At 39.5% G+C, this 23,741-nt stretch overlaps 1 protein-coding gene across 6 annotated transcripts in view; it reads right to left on the reverse strand.

The window, feature by feature from the left end:
• Positions 1–23,741, reverse strand: part of SUGCT (succinyl-CoA:glutarate-CoA transferase) — a 747,336-nt gene that overhangs the window by 552,314 nt on the left and 171,281 nt on the right. For all 6 annotated transcript variants that reach the window (XM_073008940.1, XM_073008939.1, XM_073008938.1 and 3 more), the window contains one exon: positions 7,423–7,518. In XM_073008940.1, coding sequence (XP_072865041.1) covers positions 7,423–7,518 — 96 coding nt within the window. The remainder of the gene's footprint in view (positions 1–7,422; positions 7,519–23,741) is intronic.

Here is a 23,741-nt window from a genome sequence, read left to right on the forward strand (position 1 = left end):
CTGGGCAACAGAGCAAGACTCTGTCTCAAAAAACAAAACATGTATATGTTTTACACATATATATATATAATCATCTGCTTATCCTATGAAGTATAATACAGGTGATAGAGGACATAAAATGCAGATGCAATGCCCTTAGGCAAAATATGGAAAGGGACACTTTCTCTCTTGTGACAGGAAGGAATACAGTGATCTACACATAGGTTCAAATGCAAGAGTTTGGAAGGTACAGTAGAGAAAAGATAAGGTAGTTCTCTTCTGGTTGCATTACTTTTAAGTGGAATAAGAAACAAAGTCTTTAAGGATGAGGAGAGATGGAAAGATCTTAGAGAAGACAAGACATGAGGTAGTTATCTCAGGGGGGGAGAAAATAAATTACCTAGGTGAAGGTGGCAGGATTTCTGGGTAAGCCTGAGAGGCCACTTGAGAGAGATGGCCATGGATTGGGAGGGAGATCATCAGCATAGTAGCATATTTTCTTCTGGCCATATCCACCACTTGACTGCAGGCCAGGAATAGATAAACTATTAAGTCTATCTGCACCAGGATTTTGCCAGTTAAGCATAAAGGTAAAGGTGTAGTCATTGATAATAATAGTCTAAGACCGGAAGCAATGGCTCACAGCTGTAATCTCAGCACTTTGGGAGGTCAAGGTGGGAGAATCACTTGAGTCCAGGAGTTCAAGACCAGCCTGGGCAAGATTATGAGACCCTGTCTCTAAAAAAAATTTAAAAATAGCTAGGCATGATGGTGTGTGCCTATGGTCCCAGCTATTACTCGGGAGGCTGAGATGGGAGGTTCACTTGAGTTTGAGGCTGCAGTGAGCTATGATCACACCACTACTCCAGCCTGGACAACAGAGAGAAACTCTGTCTCTAAAAAAATAATGATAATAATACATTCTAGATCTGGAAACTGAGTGCCCCTATTAACAGCATCAACATCACCATGAAACAGAATCTGTATCTTAACAAGACATCCGAATGATTCACATGCACTTTAAACTTTGAGAAATACCAACTGAATGGGAGTGGGAGCCAAGTGAGAACAGAAAAGGATCATTACAAGAGAGGAGAGGTTAAAGAAAGGAGAGGGTGGACTGTTGCAAGGGTCCTCTGTACGGATTTTACAGACACCAAGACTGATGACAGGAGAAATGACTGGGTCAAAAGAAGAGAGATTAACAGAGCCATATGGGAAAATTGTCCAGGTGATAACAGATGGCCAAAAGGCTTGGAGTCCTGGTCATAATTGAGGCAAATGGGTGTAAGGAGTGATGGGACTCATTCTGGTAGTACTTATTTTATTTATTTTATTTTATTTGAGACAAGGTCTAGCTCTGTCATTCAGACTACAGTACAGTGGTGTAATCACAGCTCACTGTAGCCTCAACCTCCCAAGTCAGGTGGGAGGCTCAAGTAATCCTCCCACCTCAGCCTCCAGAGTAGCTGGAACCACAGACTTGTGCCATCACACATGGTTTCTTCTTCTTTTTAATTTGAAAGACAGGGTCTCACTATGTTGCCCAGACTGGTCTCAAACTCCTGAGTTCAAACAATCCTCATGCATAAGTAGTACTGGGATTACAGGTGTGAGCCACCATGACTGGCTCTGGTAGTCTTTTTAAGGAAAGGTTATAGTCTTATTCTCAAGACTGGCCTCTCAGGCAATTCACCCTGTCATGAGGGCAACACTATAGCTGAAGGAGCTGTGGTTTTACCAGGAGCAGAATAAACTGTGAGCTCCTTCAATTCCTGCTGCAGAAGGAATGAGCTGGCGGACTGTGTTTCTCGTCAGAAACACAGTCTGGTGGGCTTCTATTAGATCCTCACATCAGCTTGCCCCTTGGGAAGGGATTCACTGCATATCAAAACTAAATCATTAAGCACTTAGTATAGTGGTAGCTACCCAAAGCTCTGTGGGCACAAAGACTGTGCCTGCACTAGAGAGCATAAAAACTTATAGAAGACTAGAGAAATTCATTGCTCTTGAAAAGGAGAAGAGACAGACAAGGGACCTCTGAAGGCAGAAAGGAGAAGGGAGAGAGAGAGAGAGAGAGAGACAGACAGAAGATGGGGAGATTCTTATGCTATTCAGGACAGTGAAACTCCCTGGTAACAATCAAAGGATGTGGTTAGAAAGGTGAGGTCTCCTGTTGTAAGACTGGGTACATTTCATCTATAAAAAATACTGCTCTTAAAATGTAAGAACAGATGGTGAGGACATGGAGAAAAGAGAGTGCTTATACCCTGCTGGTGTGAATGTAAATTAGTACAACTTCTATGGAAAACAGTATAGAGATTTCTCAAAGAACTAAAAAATAGAACAACCATTCAATCCAGCAATCCCACTACTGGATACCTGCCCAAAGGGAAAAAAATCATGGTATCAAAAAGATACTTGCATTCATATGTTTATCACAGCACTACTCACAATAACAAAATCATGGAATAAACCTAAGTGCCTGTCAACAATGGACTGGATAAAGAAAATGTGGTATATCTATACCGTGGAATACTACTCAGACATAAAACAAGAGTAAAATCATATTGTCTGCAGCAACATGGATGGAATTGGAGGCCACGATCTTACGTGAAATAACTCAGAAACAACAAGTCAGGCTGGGCGTGGTGGCTGTCACCTGGAATCCCAGCACTTTGGGAGGCTGAGGTGGATGGATCACCTGAGGTCAGGCGTTCGACACCAGCCTGGCTAACATGGCAAAACCCCATCTCCACTAAAAATACAAAAATTATCCAGGCATGGTGGCACAGGTCTATAGTCCCAGCTACTCGGGAGGCTGAGGCAGGACAATCACTTGAACTCAGTAGGCAGAGGTTGCAGTGAGCTGAGATAGCACCACTGCACTCCAGCCTGGGCAATAGAGCAAGACTCTGTCAAAAAAAAAAAAAAAAAAGGCTGGGCACGATGGCTCATGCCCATAATCCCAGCACTTTGGGAGGCCAAAGTGGGTGGATCACTTGAGGTTAGGAGTCTGAGACCAGCCTGGTCAACATGGCGAAACCCTGTCTCTACTAAAAATACAAAAAAATTAGCCAGGCGTGGTGGTGTTTGCCTGTAATTCCAGCTACTCAGGAGGCCGAGATGGGGAATCACTTGAACCAGGGAGGCAGAGGTTGCAGTGAGCCGAGATCGCACCACTGCACTCCAGCCTGGGCGACAGAGTGAGACTCCACCTCAAAAAAAAAAAAAAGAAAAAAGAAACAGCAAGTGAAATACCACATGTTCTCACTTATAAGTGGCAGCTAAATAACATGTACCCATGGACATAGAGAGTGGAATAATAGACACTGGAGACTCGAAAACGTGGGAGGTATGAGGGGAGTAAGAGAGGAGAAAGTACTTATTAGATATGACATAAACTATTTAGGTGATGACTGCACTAAAAGCCCAGGCTTCACCACTACATAATATTTCTATGTAACAAACTTGCACTTGTATGCTCTAAAATCTAATTTTAAAGAAGTAAATAAAAACTCCATTTTTTTTCCACTATATTCAGTATTGCCCGTCCTTGTGAATGTATTCATGAATGGATCTTCTATGATATTGGAGACAGGTAGAGGTCAGTGTGGGTCACAAGCAAAGGAGGACATGCAAATGAAGGTTCCTAGAAGGTTGAAGAAATTTGGGCGAGAGTTTTAGATAGATGCAGGCGATGAAATTAAGAGAATTACTGTGTTAGGCATGTATCTAAAGGACAGTGGCCCAACTGACAACTATGTTACATAATAAAATATATTCTTTTTGAAGACCAGCTATCTGCTTTCTCTGCACCCTCCTCATCCATCTCTAGAAGCCTACTGTCTTTAAGTATAATTGTTTAAGGACTGGGAAACATACCTATGCATTAAAAATATTACAGGCTCATACCTGTAATCTCAGCACTTTGGGAGGCTGAGGCAGCCGTATCACTTGAGGTCAGGCATTGGAGACTATCCTGGCCAACATGGAGAAACCCCATCTCTACTAAAAATACAAAAACTAGCCGTGCCTGTTGGCTTATGCCTATAATCCCAGCTACTCAGGAGACTGAGGCAGGAGAATGGCTTGAACCTGGGAGGTGGAGGTTGCAGTAAGCCAAGATCGCGCCACTGCACTCCAGCCTGGGTGACAGAGCAAGACTCTACCTCAAAAAAATAAATAAATAATTAACGAATATTATGTAACTATTAATCCCTTAAGCTAAGTGCTTCTCTGTGGCAGGGTCCACTAGAAATGGGAACAAAAGAAGCAGTGAAATCTAAAACTTCTTTTTAAAAATCTGAAACCTGCCAGACACTGAGGTTCGTGTCTGTAGTCTCTGCTACTCAGGATCCCAGCTACTAGGAACACCTGATCCCAGCGGGTTGAGGCTGCAGTAAGCTATGATCACACCACTGCACTCCAGCCTGGACGACAAAGTGAGAACCAGTCTCTTAAATAAATAAAAAAATAACTGAATTATCAGAAAAGCATCCACCAATATGTTCAACAAGTAGCAAAATGATTATCTCAGCTCTGTCTATGTTTGTATAACTTACTTAATCTTAAAAAAGCTGGCAGCCAAAGAATAGGGAAGAAAAGGGCGTGAGTGGATAATCAATCTGAGAAGTTAAGAACTGCATGCTTATAAAATAACACACAAACAAGGATCACTACTTTTCTGAAATTTACATTCCATGCATTGGAGGTATATAATCTTTCAGATAGGGTTCAACAAGAATGGAAGAGAGTGAGCTAGGCACCTTAAGTAACTCCTGTGACCATCAGAGTTTTCCATTATAGAGAGGCAACCCAAAAGTCAGACAACTCAACTTAGATGCAAAGCTGTAATTATTACAGAAAACTGAATATAATTATCCTGGCATTCACCCATAAAAATATTCCCCCAATCTATTTTTAAAATTGAAAACAGACCGGGGTCTCTAAGCATATCTAGGACCCATCTTGGTATGCTAGTTTCATTTCAGCTAAATTTGCATTTATTCCTTAATCACAGTGCTGAGCTAGTTTTTGGGAAGAGGAAACAAATTAATTCTGGGCTCTTGAGGAAATACCTTGGTAGATTTCTTATTTCTTACAGATAATAAAGCTGCAATCAACTAAAATCAAATAAGCATACTATCCATTTTATGTGAATGGCACAATTCAACAGGAAAAGTACATTTCTATCATTGAAGAACAGACAAACACAGACACAGACACACAGAGAGAGAGAGAAAAAAAAATCCTGTGTCTTTTACTTTCCAAAATAAAAGCCAAGATTCTGAATTTCTTTTCACCACATAGTGAAATAATTGAGGGCATACCCAGGGTGCCAGAACTCTAGGTGCACATGCCCAGAAGGGACAGCTGAGGTCTATATAAAGCTTTTTAAAATGACACTCCATCTTTTAAATGAGCAAAAAATAAACTATAAACTTTATGCTTGAATGTAGTGAACACCTACCTATGTGATAGGATTTGGAATTACACTAGAGAACCTTTCAACTCAGGAATGCTTTCTTCACATACATCACAGGCTGAAGGCCAGGCCAGGCATGGTGGCTTATGCCTGTAATCCCAGAACTTTGGGAGGACGAGGCAGGTGGATCACTTGAGGTCAGGAGTTCGAGGCCAGCCTAGCCAACATGGTGAAATCCTGTCTCTACTAAAAATACAAAAATTAGCCAGGCGTGGTGGCACACGCTGGTAGTCTCAGTTACTCAGGAGGCTGAGAGAGAAGAATCACTTGAACCTGGGAGGTGGAGGTTGCAGTGAGCTGAGATCGTGCCACTGCACTCCCACCTAGGCAACAGAGAAAGATTCCATCTCTAAATAAATAAATAAATAAATGTCTGAAGGCCAGATTTCCATTATTTGAGATGATTTCACATAGATTCCAACATTGTTCTCTGTTAAAATACCCTTGAGAAAGACCTCCATTATCAATGATGAGTATAAATTTAGCTGATCAGACCCTTGACCTAGAAGCAAGTTTGATGGAGACCCTTGATAGGGGTAGAGTTGATGAAGGGAATTGAAATCACCTTTTCTTGTCAAAGGTAGCAGTATCTGAAAGAATATTCAACAAGGAGGCAGGGGACCACAGTTGGAGTCCATCTGCCCAATCTAGGTATCAGATTTCTTATCTGAAAAACACGAAGACTAAATCTGGTGATCTCTAACCAATTCAAAAATGTAATAACTTCTGTGAAATGAAGCAAGTTTGGTTAGAAGTATAGGGCCAGTCACAAAGGGCTAGGAAGTGGGGAAGCAAAATGTCATTAATGGTGGTCATAAAACCAATGGTGGAGACAAAGGGGAAGAAGTGGAGAAAACACCTCCACAATTGTAATTACACCTAAACATCAACTCAATGTGTTGAAAAGCAATTCTACAGTGAAATCATAGTAATGCCTCAAGTAAGGGGCCATGAATATAAACAGAGAGGGAATAATCCTAGGTTCACATTGGGTCACTGCTTTCCTCAAATTCTGATTTTAAAAAATTGAAAGGAAACTAGTTTTGCCTAAGGAAATAATGTCTTAAAGCTAAAAGGATGATTAGCAGGGTTGATTAATTTCCTGGCAAATGAAAAATGCTGACGTTTTTGTTTTCTCCCAAGAGCACTAGCATTGAAATGACTCCAGTAAAATTCACTCATTCACCCCACAGATATGTATACAGTACCTAACATGTGCTTCCATTGATTGTGAGAAGACATACAATGAAGAAAAAGTCACCTCTACTCTTAAGAGCTTGCAATAGAGTACAGAAGATATGCAGATACATTAATAAATAGAACAACATACGGTGCAACTGGACCAAGCAAAGGTTAGGGATTGGAAGAAGAGCTAGGTTTTGTTTTAAATTTTATTTTTGAAAGACCACAGTTACTTCACATATTCATTTACACTAGCCAAAGTCAAGAATTCCTAAGGACAAGTTTAGACACTTAATAAAGAACAGCAGCTCCTGAGCCATCTGCTTTGTTCCAAAAATGAAGAACCATCACACGCAAATTTTCATTTTACTTCAATCCTGAGAGAATATTATTGTCAGATGGGGTAGGTAACATTTGTTTTATAACTGACATGGTTAACAAATCATGCTTTATAAAATGGCTACAGTCAGTGCCTCTTTTAGGTGGGAAAAAAAAAAAAAAGAAAACCATCATCTGAGCCCAAAAGTCACTTATTTTCAATGAGTTCCTTTGATCTGTTTAGGGGTCCTGTTACTAATCTCTTTTTGATGAAGAACTATGCACAACAGAACTTAATGTGAACGACAGAACCTTGTTATAGCCAGACACAGATACATTAAAAAAAAAAAAAAAAAACCTTAAGGATTTGTGTATAGAAAGAAATCATTTTCCAAAAACACATCATATAAAACTGCAAATTACAATAGCCCAACCCTAGACTGCTGTAGTCTTACCTGGTAAGGAACAATACTGCCATGAGCTGTACCCCAACGTTTTGCTTCCTTTCGAACAATAAGATAATTTGCAGCTATGTGGGACAAACACGCCACCTACCAGGAAAAAAAGTAAATAAATAAAATAGAACAGCTAGTTTATCTATACTCATAAAGAGAATGTTGTATTATGAAAGTAATTTCACTTCATCTCATAGTAGAAGAAAAAAAAAACTGTCCATCAAGTTAGAAAATATACAGGCATTTGTACTTTTATCACACAAATGAAGAACGGTATTACATTATTGCATGAGACTAAATAACAATCAACTGAGAAATACAAATACATAAACATTCAACCCCTAAAAAGATTATCTAAAAGCAGAGGTTGACCAAGCAGATGAAACCATGGTCCAGCCTTTATCACCAAACCCACAGCAATATACATCAGCAACTCGTACATTTTTTTCCCCTCTGCATGTGTCTCCTTTTATTTTGCACCAAGATAACACAAAAAGAACCTGTGTCATCACTGAGTAGATGAACCAAAGCCAGGAGCCACATTCCTCTACATTTCTGATGACCTAAAAAAGCAGTAATAATAAACCTCCATTATATTTAAGTCAGTTTAGCCAGGTTTTCTGTTACTTTCTGCCCAAAGCATTCTGATACAAAAGATCAAGATTATTTGACTTTTTAAAATTAATTAGTGGATCATCCTCATTTAAAGAAACATGACTATACCTCTCCCAATCTGTTCCTAGTCCCGTGTGCTCATTGTCATACCCAATTCAGTTTTTGAGAGCTGCAGATCTATTAAAGGGGTCATCAAAAATCTTACAGTCAATTTCTGACTACTGTAGTAGTTCATGGACAGATCTTGACAAATCTACAATAGTTCAACTCAATATGACGATAATATGAGGATAATGAATTGATTCCTGGTGATCTGCCACAAGGATCTTATGTTCCAATGAATACGTATGGCTCCACCACCACAGAACTATGGAAAGGAGGTGATCAAACGATTTTCCATGGATTCCAGAAAAGAATAAAAAGTGGTTCTGGTCACACAACATCATCATGATGCATCAGCTTGCTTTTCCCTTTCTAGATCGTCAGATGCAACTGGAAAACCTAGCAAGCCAGTCATTAAAACATACCCCAAATTGAGATTGGCTCCTGGAACAACTCAAGGCATGATTTTTCAGGCCATTTCTTGCCCCCTACCTAGCACAGCAGCTGTGCTTCCTACAAGAAATATCAATACGACTCAGCCTGGATGAATCTCCTTACTGCTGCAGCCATTCTCCTTTACTTTATTCTTGGGACTTAAACTCACTTTTATGTTCATTTACTGCTCTGTCAAAATTGGAACTGCCTTGTGGCAGCTGGTTTGGCTGTACAGCCCAGGTGGCAAAACTAATAAACTTTGAGTCATCCACTTCTGGACTTCCATCTGGTCTTGGGCATTTGAACCATGGAGCATTCCAGGGCTGCCTGGGGCCGCCTAGTGCTAATCACCATTTCACAGATCACTTCTGTGTCTTTCAAAATGGAAAATCAAATCAACATTTTGTAGCAAAAATGCCCTAGATAGGAAGTCCAGACATGGACAGTTGAAACCTGGATGGTTTCTCTCTGTCGACCTCTAAATAGTTCCATGACTGTGGGTATATAATTTACTTCTTTGATCTTCTGATACATTCTCTATAAAGTCTTGGGCATTTCAGCTAAACCAAAGGTTTTCAAATTTTTTTAAAAGCAGAACTCTTGTATTCAACTAAATAATACATGAAATCCTAATATATAAATATGTAAGCAGATAATATTTCAAGTGCTCTGGATGAAGCAGAAGCAGTCCTGCACCACCACTCAAGCAGCATGAACACAAAACACAATTTGCAAAATAGTAAGTAATCTTCAGTGTGCTTACAAGGCAAATTTGGTGTACACTTCGGGCTCTATTATTCCTCTTAACAATCTGGCAGATAAAAAGACATGAGGGGCCGGGAGCAGTGGCTCATACCTGTAATCCCAGCACTTTGGGAGGCCGAGGCAGTGGATCACCTGAGATTGGGAGTTCGAGACCAGCCTGACCAACATGGAGAAACTCCATCTCTACTAAAAATACAAAATTAGCCAGGCATGGTGGCACATGCCTGTAATCCCAGCTACTTGGGAGGCTGAGACAGGAGAATTGCTTGAACCCAGGAGGCAGAGGTTGCAGTGAGCTGAGATCACACCATTGCACTCCAGCCTGGGCAACAAGAGCAAAACTCTGTCTTAAAAAAAAAAAAAGACACAAGGGATGCAATAGCAGTTATTTTCCCATGACACCCCTTCCTGAAATTGGAGACATTTTCTGAATTTTGAGGTCTCTTTTCAGATCTAGCTATGTTATTATTCTTTTTATTTATTTTTTCATTCAAATAAATCATGGCAAATGTCACTCTCTAAGGGGTTCTGTTGCTACCAAAGGCCAAGAATTTAAATTAGTAAAGGTTATTCTGTGCAAGTAGTCAATCACAAAAGGCTTGTTATTTCTACTTCTCTAATTTCAAAGTCAATAGATCAACATCATCAAGGGCTGCAAGAGGTGGTGAGGTGGCTGGATGATCACAGGCCAACTTATAAATCCTAAATTGATCTAAGATAGTTGCCAGGGATAGGGAAGGACCGGATTCCTAGCTGGATATCAGCTTGGCTGCCCCATTCCTTACCTACTATCTTATTCTTTCTTTTCAATTTTTGACTTCTGTGTTTCTGACCCTGCCCCATTTAGAATGAGTTTGAATGAAGAATCAAAACCCATCTCTCAAACTGTTTGCAAGTAGAATACTATATACATTGCCTCCTCCATACAGTGGTAGTTAATGAAAACAAAAAGCATTTCAGAATTAGCAGCTCACGTTGGGCAGAAGGATTAAATAAAATTTTAAGCCAATTGCCATGAAAAAACAAACTGTGGGCCAGGCGTGGTGGCTCATGCCTGTAATCCTAGCACTTTGGGAGGCTGAGGCAGGTGGATCGCTTGAGCCCAGGAGTTTGAGACCTGCCTGGGCAACATAGCAAAATCCTGTCTTGTCCGGGCGCGGTGGCTCAAGCCTGTAATCCCAGCACTTTGGGAGGCCGAGACGGGCAGATCACGAGGTCAGGAAATCGAGACCATCCTGGCTAACACGGTGAAACCCCGTCTCTACTAAAAAGTGCAAAAAACTAGCCGGGCGAGGTGGCGGGCGCCTGTAGTCCCAGCTATCTACTTGGGAGGCTGAGGCAGGAGAATGGCGTAAACCCGGGAGGCGGAGCTTGCAGTGAGCTGAGATCTGGCCACTGCACCCCAGCCTGGGCGACAGAGCGAGACTCCGTCTCAAAAAAAAAAAAAAAAAAAAAAAAAATCCTGTCTCTACTAAAAATACAAAACAAACAAAAAAAAGGTGGGAGGATCACCTGAGCCTGGGGAGGTCAAGGCTGCAGTGAGCGGTGATCACACCACTGCACTCCAGCCTCAGCAACAGAGTCTCAAAAAAAAAACAAAAACAAAAAACAAACAAACAAACAAAAAAAAATGTGATTTGTCAGTAACAACTCAAAGGCAACGTTGGGGAAAAAAGAATTCTATATTTTAAGAAAGAGAGCAACATGGCTAAACTTAGCAACTCAATGTTTAAAGGCGGTATTACCAATCTGAAAGTAATCTACTATTTACAGGGATGTATTTTAAGGCAGGAGAAGGGAGAGAAAGTCAATAGCTATGATGTGATTATGTATGAAAAAAATCAGAGGTTTCCTGGGCAATTAATGACAAATTTTGCACAAATTAAAAGAATGCAGGATGTGACTTTTTGGTTAATAACTATATACTGTATACCCATTCTAAATACTGCATTAGATCATTACTTTCATTCCCTAAACTTAGGCTTATTATTTCATCAAGTGGACGCTATGTAATTTACTCAGAATGTTGCCTTTTTATGGTTTCATCTAAACAAAAAAGCCAACTTTGGTTTAATAATAATCATTCTGACAGCAAACTATTATTTTAGATAACAGAGTGGGTCCTGATATTCTTTGTTTCTAACCAGAAAACCAATCGGGGGGTCAAAATGGATCTCAAAGAGCACAGCCCCAAAAGGCTTGAGGAAGAATATGCCCAAATATTTCCCAAAGCAGTCCCATGGTGTCTCTCACCACATGCTCCACTTCCACCGAATGAGGATCAAGCTGCAATAATACAATCTTTCAAATTCAAAAGGACAACCAAATGTGACAGGTAAAATGAGAAAAACAAGACTAGAACCATGGTCCATTGCATCAAAACAGGTCATTTCCCCCCGCTTCCCTTGTGTGTCTTCTGGCCTACAGCTAAGTTGAACTCAACACTAAACATGCAATCATCCACCTGCCCACATTTCCACCTACTCCTCAAAGTCCATTTCAACATCATCTTTTCCATTAAGCCCCAATCCCAGCCAGCAAGCAAGAGATTATATTCCCTGTCCCTGAATGAATACAACACTTAATTTATCTGATTTCTGCTGCACTTTCACAGTCTTCCTTGTACTACAACTAGAATATAAGATGTCAAAACTGGAAGGAGTTAGGTCACTACTTCCTTAACCTACCCACACATCCCAATCACCTATGGGATTCCTAGAACCCACCCCATAACAAATGAATCAGGTTTTTCCGGGATGGAAACCTGGAAAAAAATAATTTCACCAGTGTAGTATTAATGGCACACCAGAGTTGAGAAGCAAAGCCTTACAAGAGTCTAGTCAAACTCCTTAATATCCAAACGGACACATAAAGGAACATAGAAGAAAAATAACTTGGCCAGGTGCGGTGGCTCATGCCTGTAATCCCAACACTTTGGGAGGCCGAGGCAGGTGGATCACCTGAGGTCGGGAGTTTGAGACCAACCTAACCAACATGGAGAAACTCCGTCTCTACTAAAAATATAAAAAATTAACTGGGCGTGGTGGGGCATGCCTGTAATCCCAGCTACTCGGGAGGCTGAGGCAGAAGAATCGCTTGAACCCAGGAGGCGGAGGTTGCAGTGAGCCGAGATCGATCATGCTATTGCACTCCAGCCTGGGCAACAAGACCAAAACTCTGTCTCAAAAAAAAAAAAAACAAACTTATGTGAGGACATACAGCTGGTTAGTAACAGAACTTTACTCCAACAACATTGCCTTCCTCCATGCTACAATATTATTTATATATTCTCCTATCCCTCCTTTTAAATTAGGAGCTCTTTCAAGGTAAGACTTATTTATTTTAAACCCTTTGTATGTTTCCATAGCACTTAACACAGATCCTGAACACTATTTTTAACAAATGAATGAAAATGGTAATTACTACTTGTTTAATTACTCAGCAACTCCTGAGTGTTGCTATGTGTAAGGCTTTATGCTAGGTACTGAGTATACATAAGGAAATGAAAAAGATATAGTTTTGCCTTCTTTGAAATAGTGGAGAAAATAACTAAACAAAGAATTATAGGACCTGCCATGGGGAAAGAAGGATGGAAGACAAAACTGGAAAACAAAGAGTAACATGTGTGAAAGCTCAAAGCCAGGAAAGGGGTTGAAAGAACAAAACTGAAAGAAGACCAATATAACTAAACCATGGTGAGAAAGAGACTGAAATGAAATGAAAGAGAAAGGCAGACAGAGGTCAGTCATTGTAGTAATGGCAAGAAACCATTCTTTGCACATCTTGCAGAATGATCATTTCAGAACAATCACAAATGGTATCGTCATTCTTCTATTTAAAACCCATAGGGATCCCCCCACATTTGTAATTATATTCAAAGAGTGAACTAAAAAGAGGCAAGAAAGAAAGGGGATTGTTAGGGATATTATAAAGGTCCAGGCATAATTTGATGATAGATAGCTCAGAGAAGGTTGGTAGCAGTGGACATGGGAAATCCTGGGTTTAAGATACATTTTAAGAGCAGAACAGGCAGAGCATGTGAAAGACTGTATGGGCAGAGGATGCAGATAGAATGGTGACAGAAAGGAGAAACCAAACTTAACTCCCACAGTCCTGCTGAATATCCGGGTAAACTATGACAGCATTAACAGAAAAAGGGAAATCAGAGAGAGAAGTAATTGAAGGGGAAAGAAAATAAAAGTCCATCTCTGAATGTGTTGAATTTGAGATGCCTGTGATATAATCAATTAGGCAGGACTCATTAGCATATAGAAAGTATTTAAAGTTCTAACCCAGGGGGAAACAGAGATAAAATAAGAGAAGAAATCAGAAATAATATCAAACAAGAGAAGATAAAATTTCCATGCAAAAACAGTCCTTCCTCTATCACCAAAGGGATGATCAAAGATGTAGGTACAAACTACTAGAACCAATTTAAATGCCCAAGAATGAGTGTTTTAAATAAGCTATGACATCTGTATATAACAACAGAAGATGAATAGGCACTTAAATGACACAACAAAACAATATAGCATCGTGAAAAAATATTCATAACATTTTGTTTGAAGTTTATCTGAAACAAACTTTTTAGTTCAGAACAGTGTTCAATTTATAGAAAACCCAAGATAGTACAGAGAATTCCCATCTATTCCATATCCAGTATCCCTGTTATTACCATCCTACATTAGTGAGTGCCTTCTTAACAATTACAGAGCCAATATTGACACTTATTATTAACTAAAACCCATACACTCGGATTTCCTGACTTTTCACTTCATATACTTTTCCTATTCCAAGATCCTACCCAGGATACCATATTGTATTTAGTCATTCTATCTCTGTATTTAGTCATCCTGGCTTCTCTTCGCTCTGACAGTTCCTCATACATTCCTTATTTTTTATGCACTGAAAGTTTTGATGAAACTGATCAGGTATTTTGTAGAATTTTCCTCAACTGGGATTTTTGTGATGTTTTACTCATAATTAGACTGGAGTTATGAGATTTTAAAAGAAAGACCATAAAAGAAAAGCACCATTTTCAACATATCATATCAAAGATATACAGTGTCAACAATCAATCTTGATCACCTAGCTGAGGTAGTGTTTATTAGTTTTCTCTGCTGTAAGATTATTCTTTTTTCCTCCCCCTTTCCATACTGTACTCTTTGGAAGAATGTCACTACATGCAGCCTATACTTAAAGGATAGAAAGTGATGGTCCTGCTTCTGGAGGGTGGAGTATCTACATAATTATTTAGAATTGGCACACATTTGTCTCCCTTTATTTATTTATTTATTCAATCATTTATTTAAATCAGCATGGTCATGTGGTTTTTTTTTTTTTAAATACTTTTTTGGTTATAATTCAATACCACTTTTTTGTTTTTGATCAAATTATTCCAGTTTTGGCCACTGGGACCTCTCTCCATGGGTACCTGTGTCCCTTTCACATACCACACGTCATTTTAGCACTTTGTTTTTAGTACTCCCTTACTTTGTGACAATATAAGATGCTCTGGGCTCACCTTCCTATTTCCTTTCCCAGTCTTATAGGAAAGCATAAAGAGAATAGGAGTTTTAGGGTAAAGAGCAAATATTTATTTCAGTGTCAATCAGCACCTTATTTATTCCATACTTTATTGAAAAAACGCTGACATAAGCCAGGTGCAGTGGCTCATGCCTGTAATCCCAGCACTTTGGGAGGCCAAGGCAGGTGGATCACTTGAGGTCAGGAGTTCAAGAATAGCCTGGCCAACATGATGAAACCCCATCTCTACTAAAAATACAAAAATTAGCTGGGTGTGGCGGTGGGTGTCTATAATCCCAGCTACAAGGGAGGCTGAGGTAGGAGAATCACTTGAGGCGGAGGTTGCAGTGAGCCGAGATAGAGCCATTGCACTACAGTCTGAAAACAGAGTGAGACTCCATCTCAAAAAAAAAAAAAAAAAAAAAAAAAAAACACTGATATCACACCTACTATGTGCCAGGAATTGCTCTAGATACTGGGATACAGCAGAGAAGGAGAAAGACATAGTCCTACTCTCATGAAGCTTACATTCTAGGGTAAGCTACATTCAGACATAAACATACAGAAAAATACCAAGAAATGATTCATGCTATGAAAAAAAATGCAACAGAATCACAGAGTGCTCTTTTAAACTAATGGGTTTAGTAGAGGCCTCTTTGAAGATGTTATATTTAATTTAAGGCCTGGAGAAGGCATGCTAAAACCTGGGAGAAATTTTTCCTTTGGTTTGAGACAGAGTCTCACTCTGTTGGCCAGGCTGGAGTACAGTGGCACAATCTCAGCTCATTGACCTCCACCTACGAAGTTCAAGCAATTCTTCTGACTCAACCTCCCAAGTAGCTGGGATTACAGGTGCACAACACCATGCCCAGCTAATCTTTGCATTTTTAGTAGAGACACGGTTTCACCAGGTTGGCCAGGCTGGTCTCGAACTCCTGACCTCAAATGATCTGCCTGCTTGGGCCTCCCAAATGCTGGCATTACATGCATGAGCCACTGTGCCTGGCCTAGAAAAAATCTTTCTAGGCAGTGAGATCAACTAGGTAGAAGACTTTAATATGCTAAAAAGCTTACATACAGTGAAGAACAGAAAGAGGGCCATTGTAGTTGGAACTCACTAAGTAAAAGAGACAGTAGTACAAGAAGGGGTCAGGAAAGTATAAAGGGCCATATCATATAGGTCCTTGCAGGCCTGGGTAAGGATCTCAGATATTATTCCAAGTGTAATAGGAAGGCACTGATTTCTATAATTAAATCACCTGGTCATTATGGCGTATGCACAGGCAATGAATGAAAGCAAATTAAGTCACATTACAACTCCCATTTTGTAAGAAAAAACTAAAGACCAAGGAGATTAAATATGCTGTCTAGGTCTCACAGTTGACAATGGAAAAATCCTGACCCAAACCCAGGTCACTGTACTCTGTACACCATCCCTAAGCCACTACCTCCTCTCTGTTCAGACTTTCTGCTCCCTGCCGCTTTCACCCAGGTAGTGAGTAGCTTTACCTTTGTATCTTTGGTTGTATCCTTGGCTTCACATTTTATATTCCAGGCAAGTCCCCCTATATCAATGGAATGGACTGGAAGTCCTCTACTGTCCCCTGTACTAAGAAAACACACAGTTAACTAAACCAATAAATTCTCACATCCTTCTGCTCAACCTCACTCATCTACTAACTATAAAATGTCTTACAGGGAAAAAATTGCTAAAAGAGAAATGAAGGGGCTAGCATTCATAGAAAACATAACTTTCAAGAAGAAAAATTGGACCTCACCTCAGGAAGAGATTTCGAGTTTCTGGCATCTCCCTTTTTAACCTAATACTGTTACTTTACATGTCAAACTCCCTTTGCAATTTAACTTGCTTCACTTAGTCCCTCACACCTTAAGGTGAACAAATTTTTTCAGAATAACTAGGGTCGAGAAGGAAAAAAGACCCCAGAGTACACAAGATATATTGGCCATGCCATGTGAAAAAGAGAATCAGTATTCTACCCATCAGTGCCACATTTATCATTGTTTCTAGTATTGATGACTGATCAGAGCTAACACTTACTGTACACTGTTCTAAGCATTTTACATGAATTATCTCATTTAATCCTCATAACTTTATGGGAGAGGTACTATGATAACCCCATTTTAGAGATGAGAAAACTGAAGCACTGAGTAGTCTGATAATCTGCCCAAGGTTATATGCCTAGTAAGTGGACAAGCCAGGATCTGAACTCACCTAGCCTGGTTTCTGGCATTCTATACCAAATTAGATACAGAATCAGACTTCTCAGAATTTCTGAGTGGCCCTGATCCTGGAAAAGTTTAGTTGGAATTTACTACTTGGTAAAGAAAAAAATAGTGATTGAGCATCCTTTCCAATTAGGTGAACCTCTACAGATAAATTTGACCTTAATTATTACATAATACATGATGCAGTACTTATTCAAAATTTTCTGTTTTGCTGCAAATATGGTTTGGCTTCTACTGCAATGTAATTAGAAATAAACTTCAAACCATAAATATTTTACCTGTAAACATTGAAAACCAGTAGAGTTGTTACATAATTTTAAAATCTCTACTTTTATTTACTTACGAAAGAAAAAACACATAATGGAATTACTCTCTTCATAGTCATTTTTTAACTTAATGAAAGGAACATAACTATTACCCCTTCCTCTGAATTGTCATTAACAACAGTCAGATCATATTGATATGTATATTACTTATGAACTCAAAAGAAAAACAGATCACATTATACTGAGAATAATTTTCCCAATCCATATGAATCAAAATCAGACATATGAGGAAACTGGGTATCAAATGCCAGAGGTAAGACCAGACAGCAAAGAGAGACAGAATTTCAAAAGCGTGTTGAGAATAATACATCAAACATATTTCTTACCATGAACCACTGACCCAGTCAATCACATGACTCAAAGAGCGGTTATGAACAACTAAACAAAATGTGATGAGTAAGTGGAAATGTAGAAAAACAACATTTAATGACAGGGTGTGCTTATTTATTCCTGTGATAGCAAGTCTTCAGTTTCAAGTGTCTTCTTCAAATACATTTTAGATAACAGATATAAAATATAATATATAAATATATTATATAAATATAAAATATTACATTATTCTACAACTCTAGTTTTGAAAGTTCTAAAAATGACATGAAACTTACTTGTGTTTATTACTTTCTTCATGTATTTAACAGTTATTTAATAAATAATTATTATATGCAAGGCAATCTGTTAAGTGTAGTGGGAGATCCCAAAATCAATAAAACAATTTCATCTCTCAGAAAGGTTAATTTGTTATTTATAATTCAGAATAGAAATGATCAACGCTACAAGAGACGCTTTTAAAAAATTAAGAAGGGATAAAAAGTGGCATTCAAGCTAACATTTTTTGATAAAGAGAATTTAGTCAGGCAAAAACAAGGGAAAGGGCTTTCCCAGTAAGAAAATATCGTGGTCATAGTCACATGTTTGGAAAACTATTGAGAATAAAAACTGAGACAAGCCATTAAATTTAATGACCAGGAGATCATAGATGATTCTTAAAATGCAGTGTCAACAAAGCAGCAAGGACAAAATCCAGATTAACAGGGGCAAAGGAATGAATGAAAACAATATGAAAGCCACAGGGGTATCTCAGAGGCTCATGTAAAAAGGAGAGGAGAGATACTGGACCATAGCTTACGTTGGTGAACAGAAAAAATAAAGGTTTTATTTTTGAGGATGTAAAAAAATAAAATAAAATAACTGACCAGGCACAGTGGCTCATGCCTATAATCCCATCATTTTGGGAGGCCAAGGCAGGAGGACCGTTTGAGCTCAGGAGTTCAAGATCAGTCTGGGCAATATAGTAAGACCTCTTCTCGGCTAAGAAAAAAAAAAAAATTTAACTGGATGTGGTGGTGTGCACCTGGAGAAGCAGCTACTTAGGAGATTGAGAAGGGAGGACTGTTTGAGGCCAGAATATTGAGGCTGCAAAGAACTATGATCATGCCACTGCACTCCAGCCTAGGACACAGAGCAAGACTCTGTCTCAAAAAAATAAAAATAAAAAAATAACTGGAGTTCATCTGTATATACAAGAGAAAAGAATAATTGAAGATGTGGAGTTTTAAGCACGATGGAGACAATGAGAAAAAAAGTAGAAGAGGAGGGTTTATGGTTTGAAATGTCATCTCTCAGTCAACTCTTCCCTCATTCACTCAGATAGGTCATTTTGTCTTCTGAATCTCTCTGTCTGCTAGAATGCAAGCTTCAGGAAGCAAAGGATTTGTTTCCTGCTCTCTCTCCACACCAGGAACACTCCCAAAACACACTGTAGGCAATCAGTAACTATTAGTTAAACTCAAAAATAAATGAATGAATAACATCCCTTTCCTCTCATTTGAAGAATTTAAAGAAGAAATGCTTTAAGAGAAAAGGAGGAAAGTTAGGTACAATTCCCACAGAAAGCTACAATAGTAGAAAAGCATCTCCACAGAATGAGAAGGTCAGGCTGAAATTTGCCTCGTTTAGTGGTTCTGCCCACTGAAGTGACAAAGCCCAAGTCCACTTGTTCCTTCCCCACATACCAGATGGATAAACATAGAGGCTGGGTTAGGAAACAATGTCAGGCACTGAGGCCCCATATTCAGGGTGAAGAAAGGAGGAAAGGTGGCTTAGGGAACAATGAGGGAATCTTCAAGGAGCAAGACCCTGTGGGGCTAAAATTGAGTGCATGGTGATGCTAAAGACCCATGGATGGGTAGAGAAAAGAAACAGCAAACCTTCCCTGAAGTCAGAATTGGCTTGGGGTTTTAATCATAATTATATAGGGATGCTGGATTTTGTCAAATGCTTTTTCTGTGCCCATTGAGGCAATCATGTGATTTTTGTTTTTAATTCTGTTTATGTGGTGTACTACTCAGCCATAAAAAAGAATGAAATAATGGTATTAACAGCAACCTGGATGATGATGATGATGATGATGATGATGACGACGACGATGATTGTTATTATTATTCTAAGTGAAGTAACTCAAGAATGGAAAACCAAATATCCTATGTTCTCACTCATATGTGGGAGTTAAGCTATGAGGATGCAAAGACATAAGAATGATACTTTGGACTTTGGGGACTTGCAGGAAACGATGGGGGGTAGTGAGGGATAAAATATTACATGTTGGTACAGTGTACACTGCTCAGGTGATGGGTGCACCAAAATCTCAGAAATCACTACTGAAGAACTTATTCATATAACCAAACACATCTGTTCCCCCAAAACCTATTGAAATAAAAAATAAAAAATTTAAATATAAAAAATTTAAAATTTAAATTTAAAAAAAGAATTGGCCTAGGAATAGGGAGTGGGGTGAGTCTGTTGTAACTGGGGTGACCAATAGGTTCCATGAGATAGCACTAAGCACGTCAAAAGCAAACAAGTTGAATAAAGGCTACTTCCCTCTAACTTCTGTAGATTTATTTCATTGTTTCATGCAGCCCAAGTGGCTGTTTCTTCCACAGGAGTGATTCATTCTGGGAAGGGCTTCACATGCTTTGTTTAGTTATTCTAGTACCTTCTCCAATTCTCTATTTGTCACATTTTCCTCCAGTTCTGACTACCATTGCCTTTATGTCCTGGTGCTCTTTTGTAACTGTTTCTTCAACATCATTCTTTTTTTTTTTTTTTTGAGTCCCACTCCATTGCCCAGGCTGGAGTGCAATGGCACAATCTCAATTTACTGCAACTTCCACCTCCCATGTTCAAACTCCTGACCTCAAGTGATCCACCAGCGTCAGCCTCCCAAAGTGCTAAGATTACAGGCATGAGCCACCTGTAATACCATTCAATAATGTATTATCCCCTTCAAAACGGGGAGAAAGGTGGCACAAAACTATGGAAGTATGGAATATAGTGCATGTAGGCATTCCTTAGACTGTTTCCCCTTCTCACAGGTAATAAGCTAACTTGCACAGGTCTTTGTAAGGTATGGATAGTATGAAAGAGAAGAAATGGGCCAGGCACGGTGGCTCACACCTGTAAACCCAGCTACTCAGGACGCTGAGGCAGGAGGATCCCTTGAACCTGGGAGGCGAAGGCTGCAGTGAGTTTAGATGGCACCACTGCACTCCAGCCTGGGCAACAGAGCAAGACTCCGTCTCAAAAAAAAAAAAAAAGAAGAAGAAGAAATGGCAAATCTGAGAGACATTTAAAGGATGGAATCACAAGTCCTGGGAACAGACTATAAGGAATAAACAAGAAGTCACAAAGAGGGTTCCAATGTTTTTAGCCCAGAACTTATAAGAAATGTGAATTTACTTTATAGAAATGGCTTTTTTGGGCGGGCAAGGTGGCTCACGCCTGCAATCCTAGCACTTTGGGAGGCTGAGGCGGGCAGATCACCTGAGGTCAGGAGTCCAAGACCAGCCTGGTCAACATGGTGAAACCCTATCTCTACTAAAAACACAAAAATTAGTTGGGCAACGTGGCAGGCGCCTGTAATCCCAGCTACTCGGGAGGCTGAGGCAGGAGAATACGGTGGAGGTTGCAAGGAGGCAGAGGTTGCAGTGAGCTGAGATTGCACTACTGTACTCCAGCCTGGGTGACAGGGCAAGACTCAATCTCAAAAAAAAGAAAAAGAAAAAAATGGCTTTCTTGGTGACGAAATATGCTAGGTTAGAGTGGGATTGTTTGTTTAGGGAAGAGGTATTTATTTAAAGGTGTCGATGGAATGTCCAGCTGGAGACGCCCATGAGTAGTTGCCATCCAGCCACTGGAGCCCTGAATAATGATGAGAGACAGTCATGAATACTTAGTGGCCATCTACACTGAGGTTTGGGGGAGGCAGGATTCTAAGATGGCCACTAAGAGTCCCATCCTCTGGCATATACATCCTGTACAATGCAATGTCACTCCCATAATTAGGTCTGTAATCAGTTAATAACGAATTCATCAAAAAAGAGATTATCTTGAGTGGGCCTGGTCTAACCTTTAAAAGAAGGTGAAGCTCAGAGAGTCATGCTCCTGCTGGCCTTGAAAACCACAACCTCCATGAGCTCTAGAGCCACAGGAACTGTATTCTGCCAACAATCTAAATGAGCTTGGAAAAGACCTCTGAGGTCCTGCTGAGAAATTCAGTCCAGCAGACACCTGGATGGCAGCCTTTTAAGACCTGAGCAGAGACTCCATCTAAGCCATTACCAGACAACAGACACATAGAAACTATAAAATCATAGTTTGTGTTGTTGGAAGGCACCTTTCATATTGCATTTCTGATAATCTGTTATGCAGCAATAGAAAACTAACACAAGGGTGAAGCCACTGAAGTGGATGACTAGCCTGGATAATTGGAGGGAAAGCACAGGACAAGGGCAGACCACTGGAGTCAACCAAGGAGGGGACAAAAAAACAGGTGAGAAGAATAACAGGCGGTGTGGTGTCTAAAGGCCAAAGGAGGAGAGTGTTAGAAGGAAGAGTGTTGAATGTATATCAAAGGTATTATCAGTAGCAGGATGGGAGTGTACAATCTAATGCAAAGCATTAAGAAAATAATTAGTGGATAGGAAGCAGAAACCTCAAATACTAATAACATATGAAGTTTGGCACTGAAAGAGGAAAGAAATAGAACAACAGTGGGAATGTACAGCCACATCACCAAAAATGGAATCAAGTAAAGGTTATTCATGATGTTACCCTTTCCAGGGCTACCCAGACTTTAATAAAAAATTAATAAAGGTTCAAAAGCTTTCCCTACAGCTAAAGGAACGAAGTTCTCTTGGTTGAATTTCAGGCATTTTCTTAGAACTATTAAGTAACAGAGCTACCCCACATATGACAAGCTCATGAACCAAGCCCCAGCATGAAAACAAAATAAATTAACTTAGACACTCTCCCTACATCTGATCATTCTGATTAACCAAAATCCAAGAATGTAATGGTGAATCTGATGATTACTTGTATGATCCACTGCACAGCTGGCACAGTCCTTCTCTGGTCATGTCGTACTGCACTGCTCTCTTGAGCTTCTGTGGAATGGTTCCCAAAATAACAGGGGAGACTCACTAGACTACACAGCACATGATAAAGTTCTTTAGTGATGATTCTTCTTAAAGTGATCTATCTCATGGGAGTTCCAGGGAAAGGTGCAAAGCCAAGCACGGAATAGGACAAGAAATGCAGGATTTCAGTGACCAAATGATCCAGCAGGTAAAATACATGTTATGTGTTTACACTTCAAGCAAAAATTCATGCAAAGAATACAGGTACATAATGCCAAGGATTGCTGTATTAATTAAACAAACCCAGTGATTTAAAAAACAACCTGAAGAATAGCAAGTGAGAGAAAACACATTTTATATTCTCATATATTAATGCTGTTTTATTTGAAAGTTTTAAAAATCTCGTATGCACATTTCATTGGTTTCATTCAGCAAATACTTGTTACTTCATTCAGGCACCCTGCTAGGTGCTGAGATAGAATGGTGAAAATAAATGAATTTTTTGTCCTCGTGGAAAAACAGTCTAGTGTAAAAGACACACACTAAACACTATAAAACCCAGTGACTTAGAGGGATGATGTGCTAAGATTATAATAATAATACCCAGTGACATGAGGAGTTGAGGGACACAATTTGATTGAAAACAGGCCTAGAAGACTTACTTCAAACATGAGTTTGCATGACAATTGTGTTATTTTCACACCTCCTTGCCCCCTCCCCAAACTCATATAAAATGCTTTTGTTAAATATAACTGCCATTTTATGGCCATCATTTCACAGGAACAGGAACACTGAGAATATCCCACGACACACAACTAACACCTGGATAATCGTTCCTCTGTTCTTACTAATGCATCTCACCAGAGAATAAAATCAAGGAAACTGA

The sequence above is a fragment of the Chlorocebus sabaeus genome, chromosome 21, assembly GCF_047675955.1.
Source record: "Chlorocebus sabaeus isolate Y175 chromosome 21, mChlSab1.0.hap1, whole genome shotgun sequence".
NCBI lineage: Eukaryota > Metazoa > Chordata > Mammalia > Primates > Cercopithecidae > Chlorocebus > Chlorocebus sabaeus.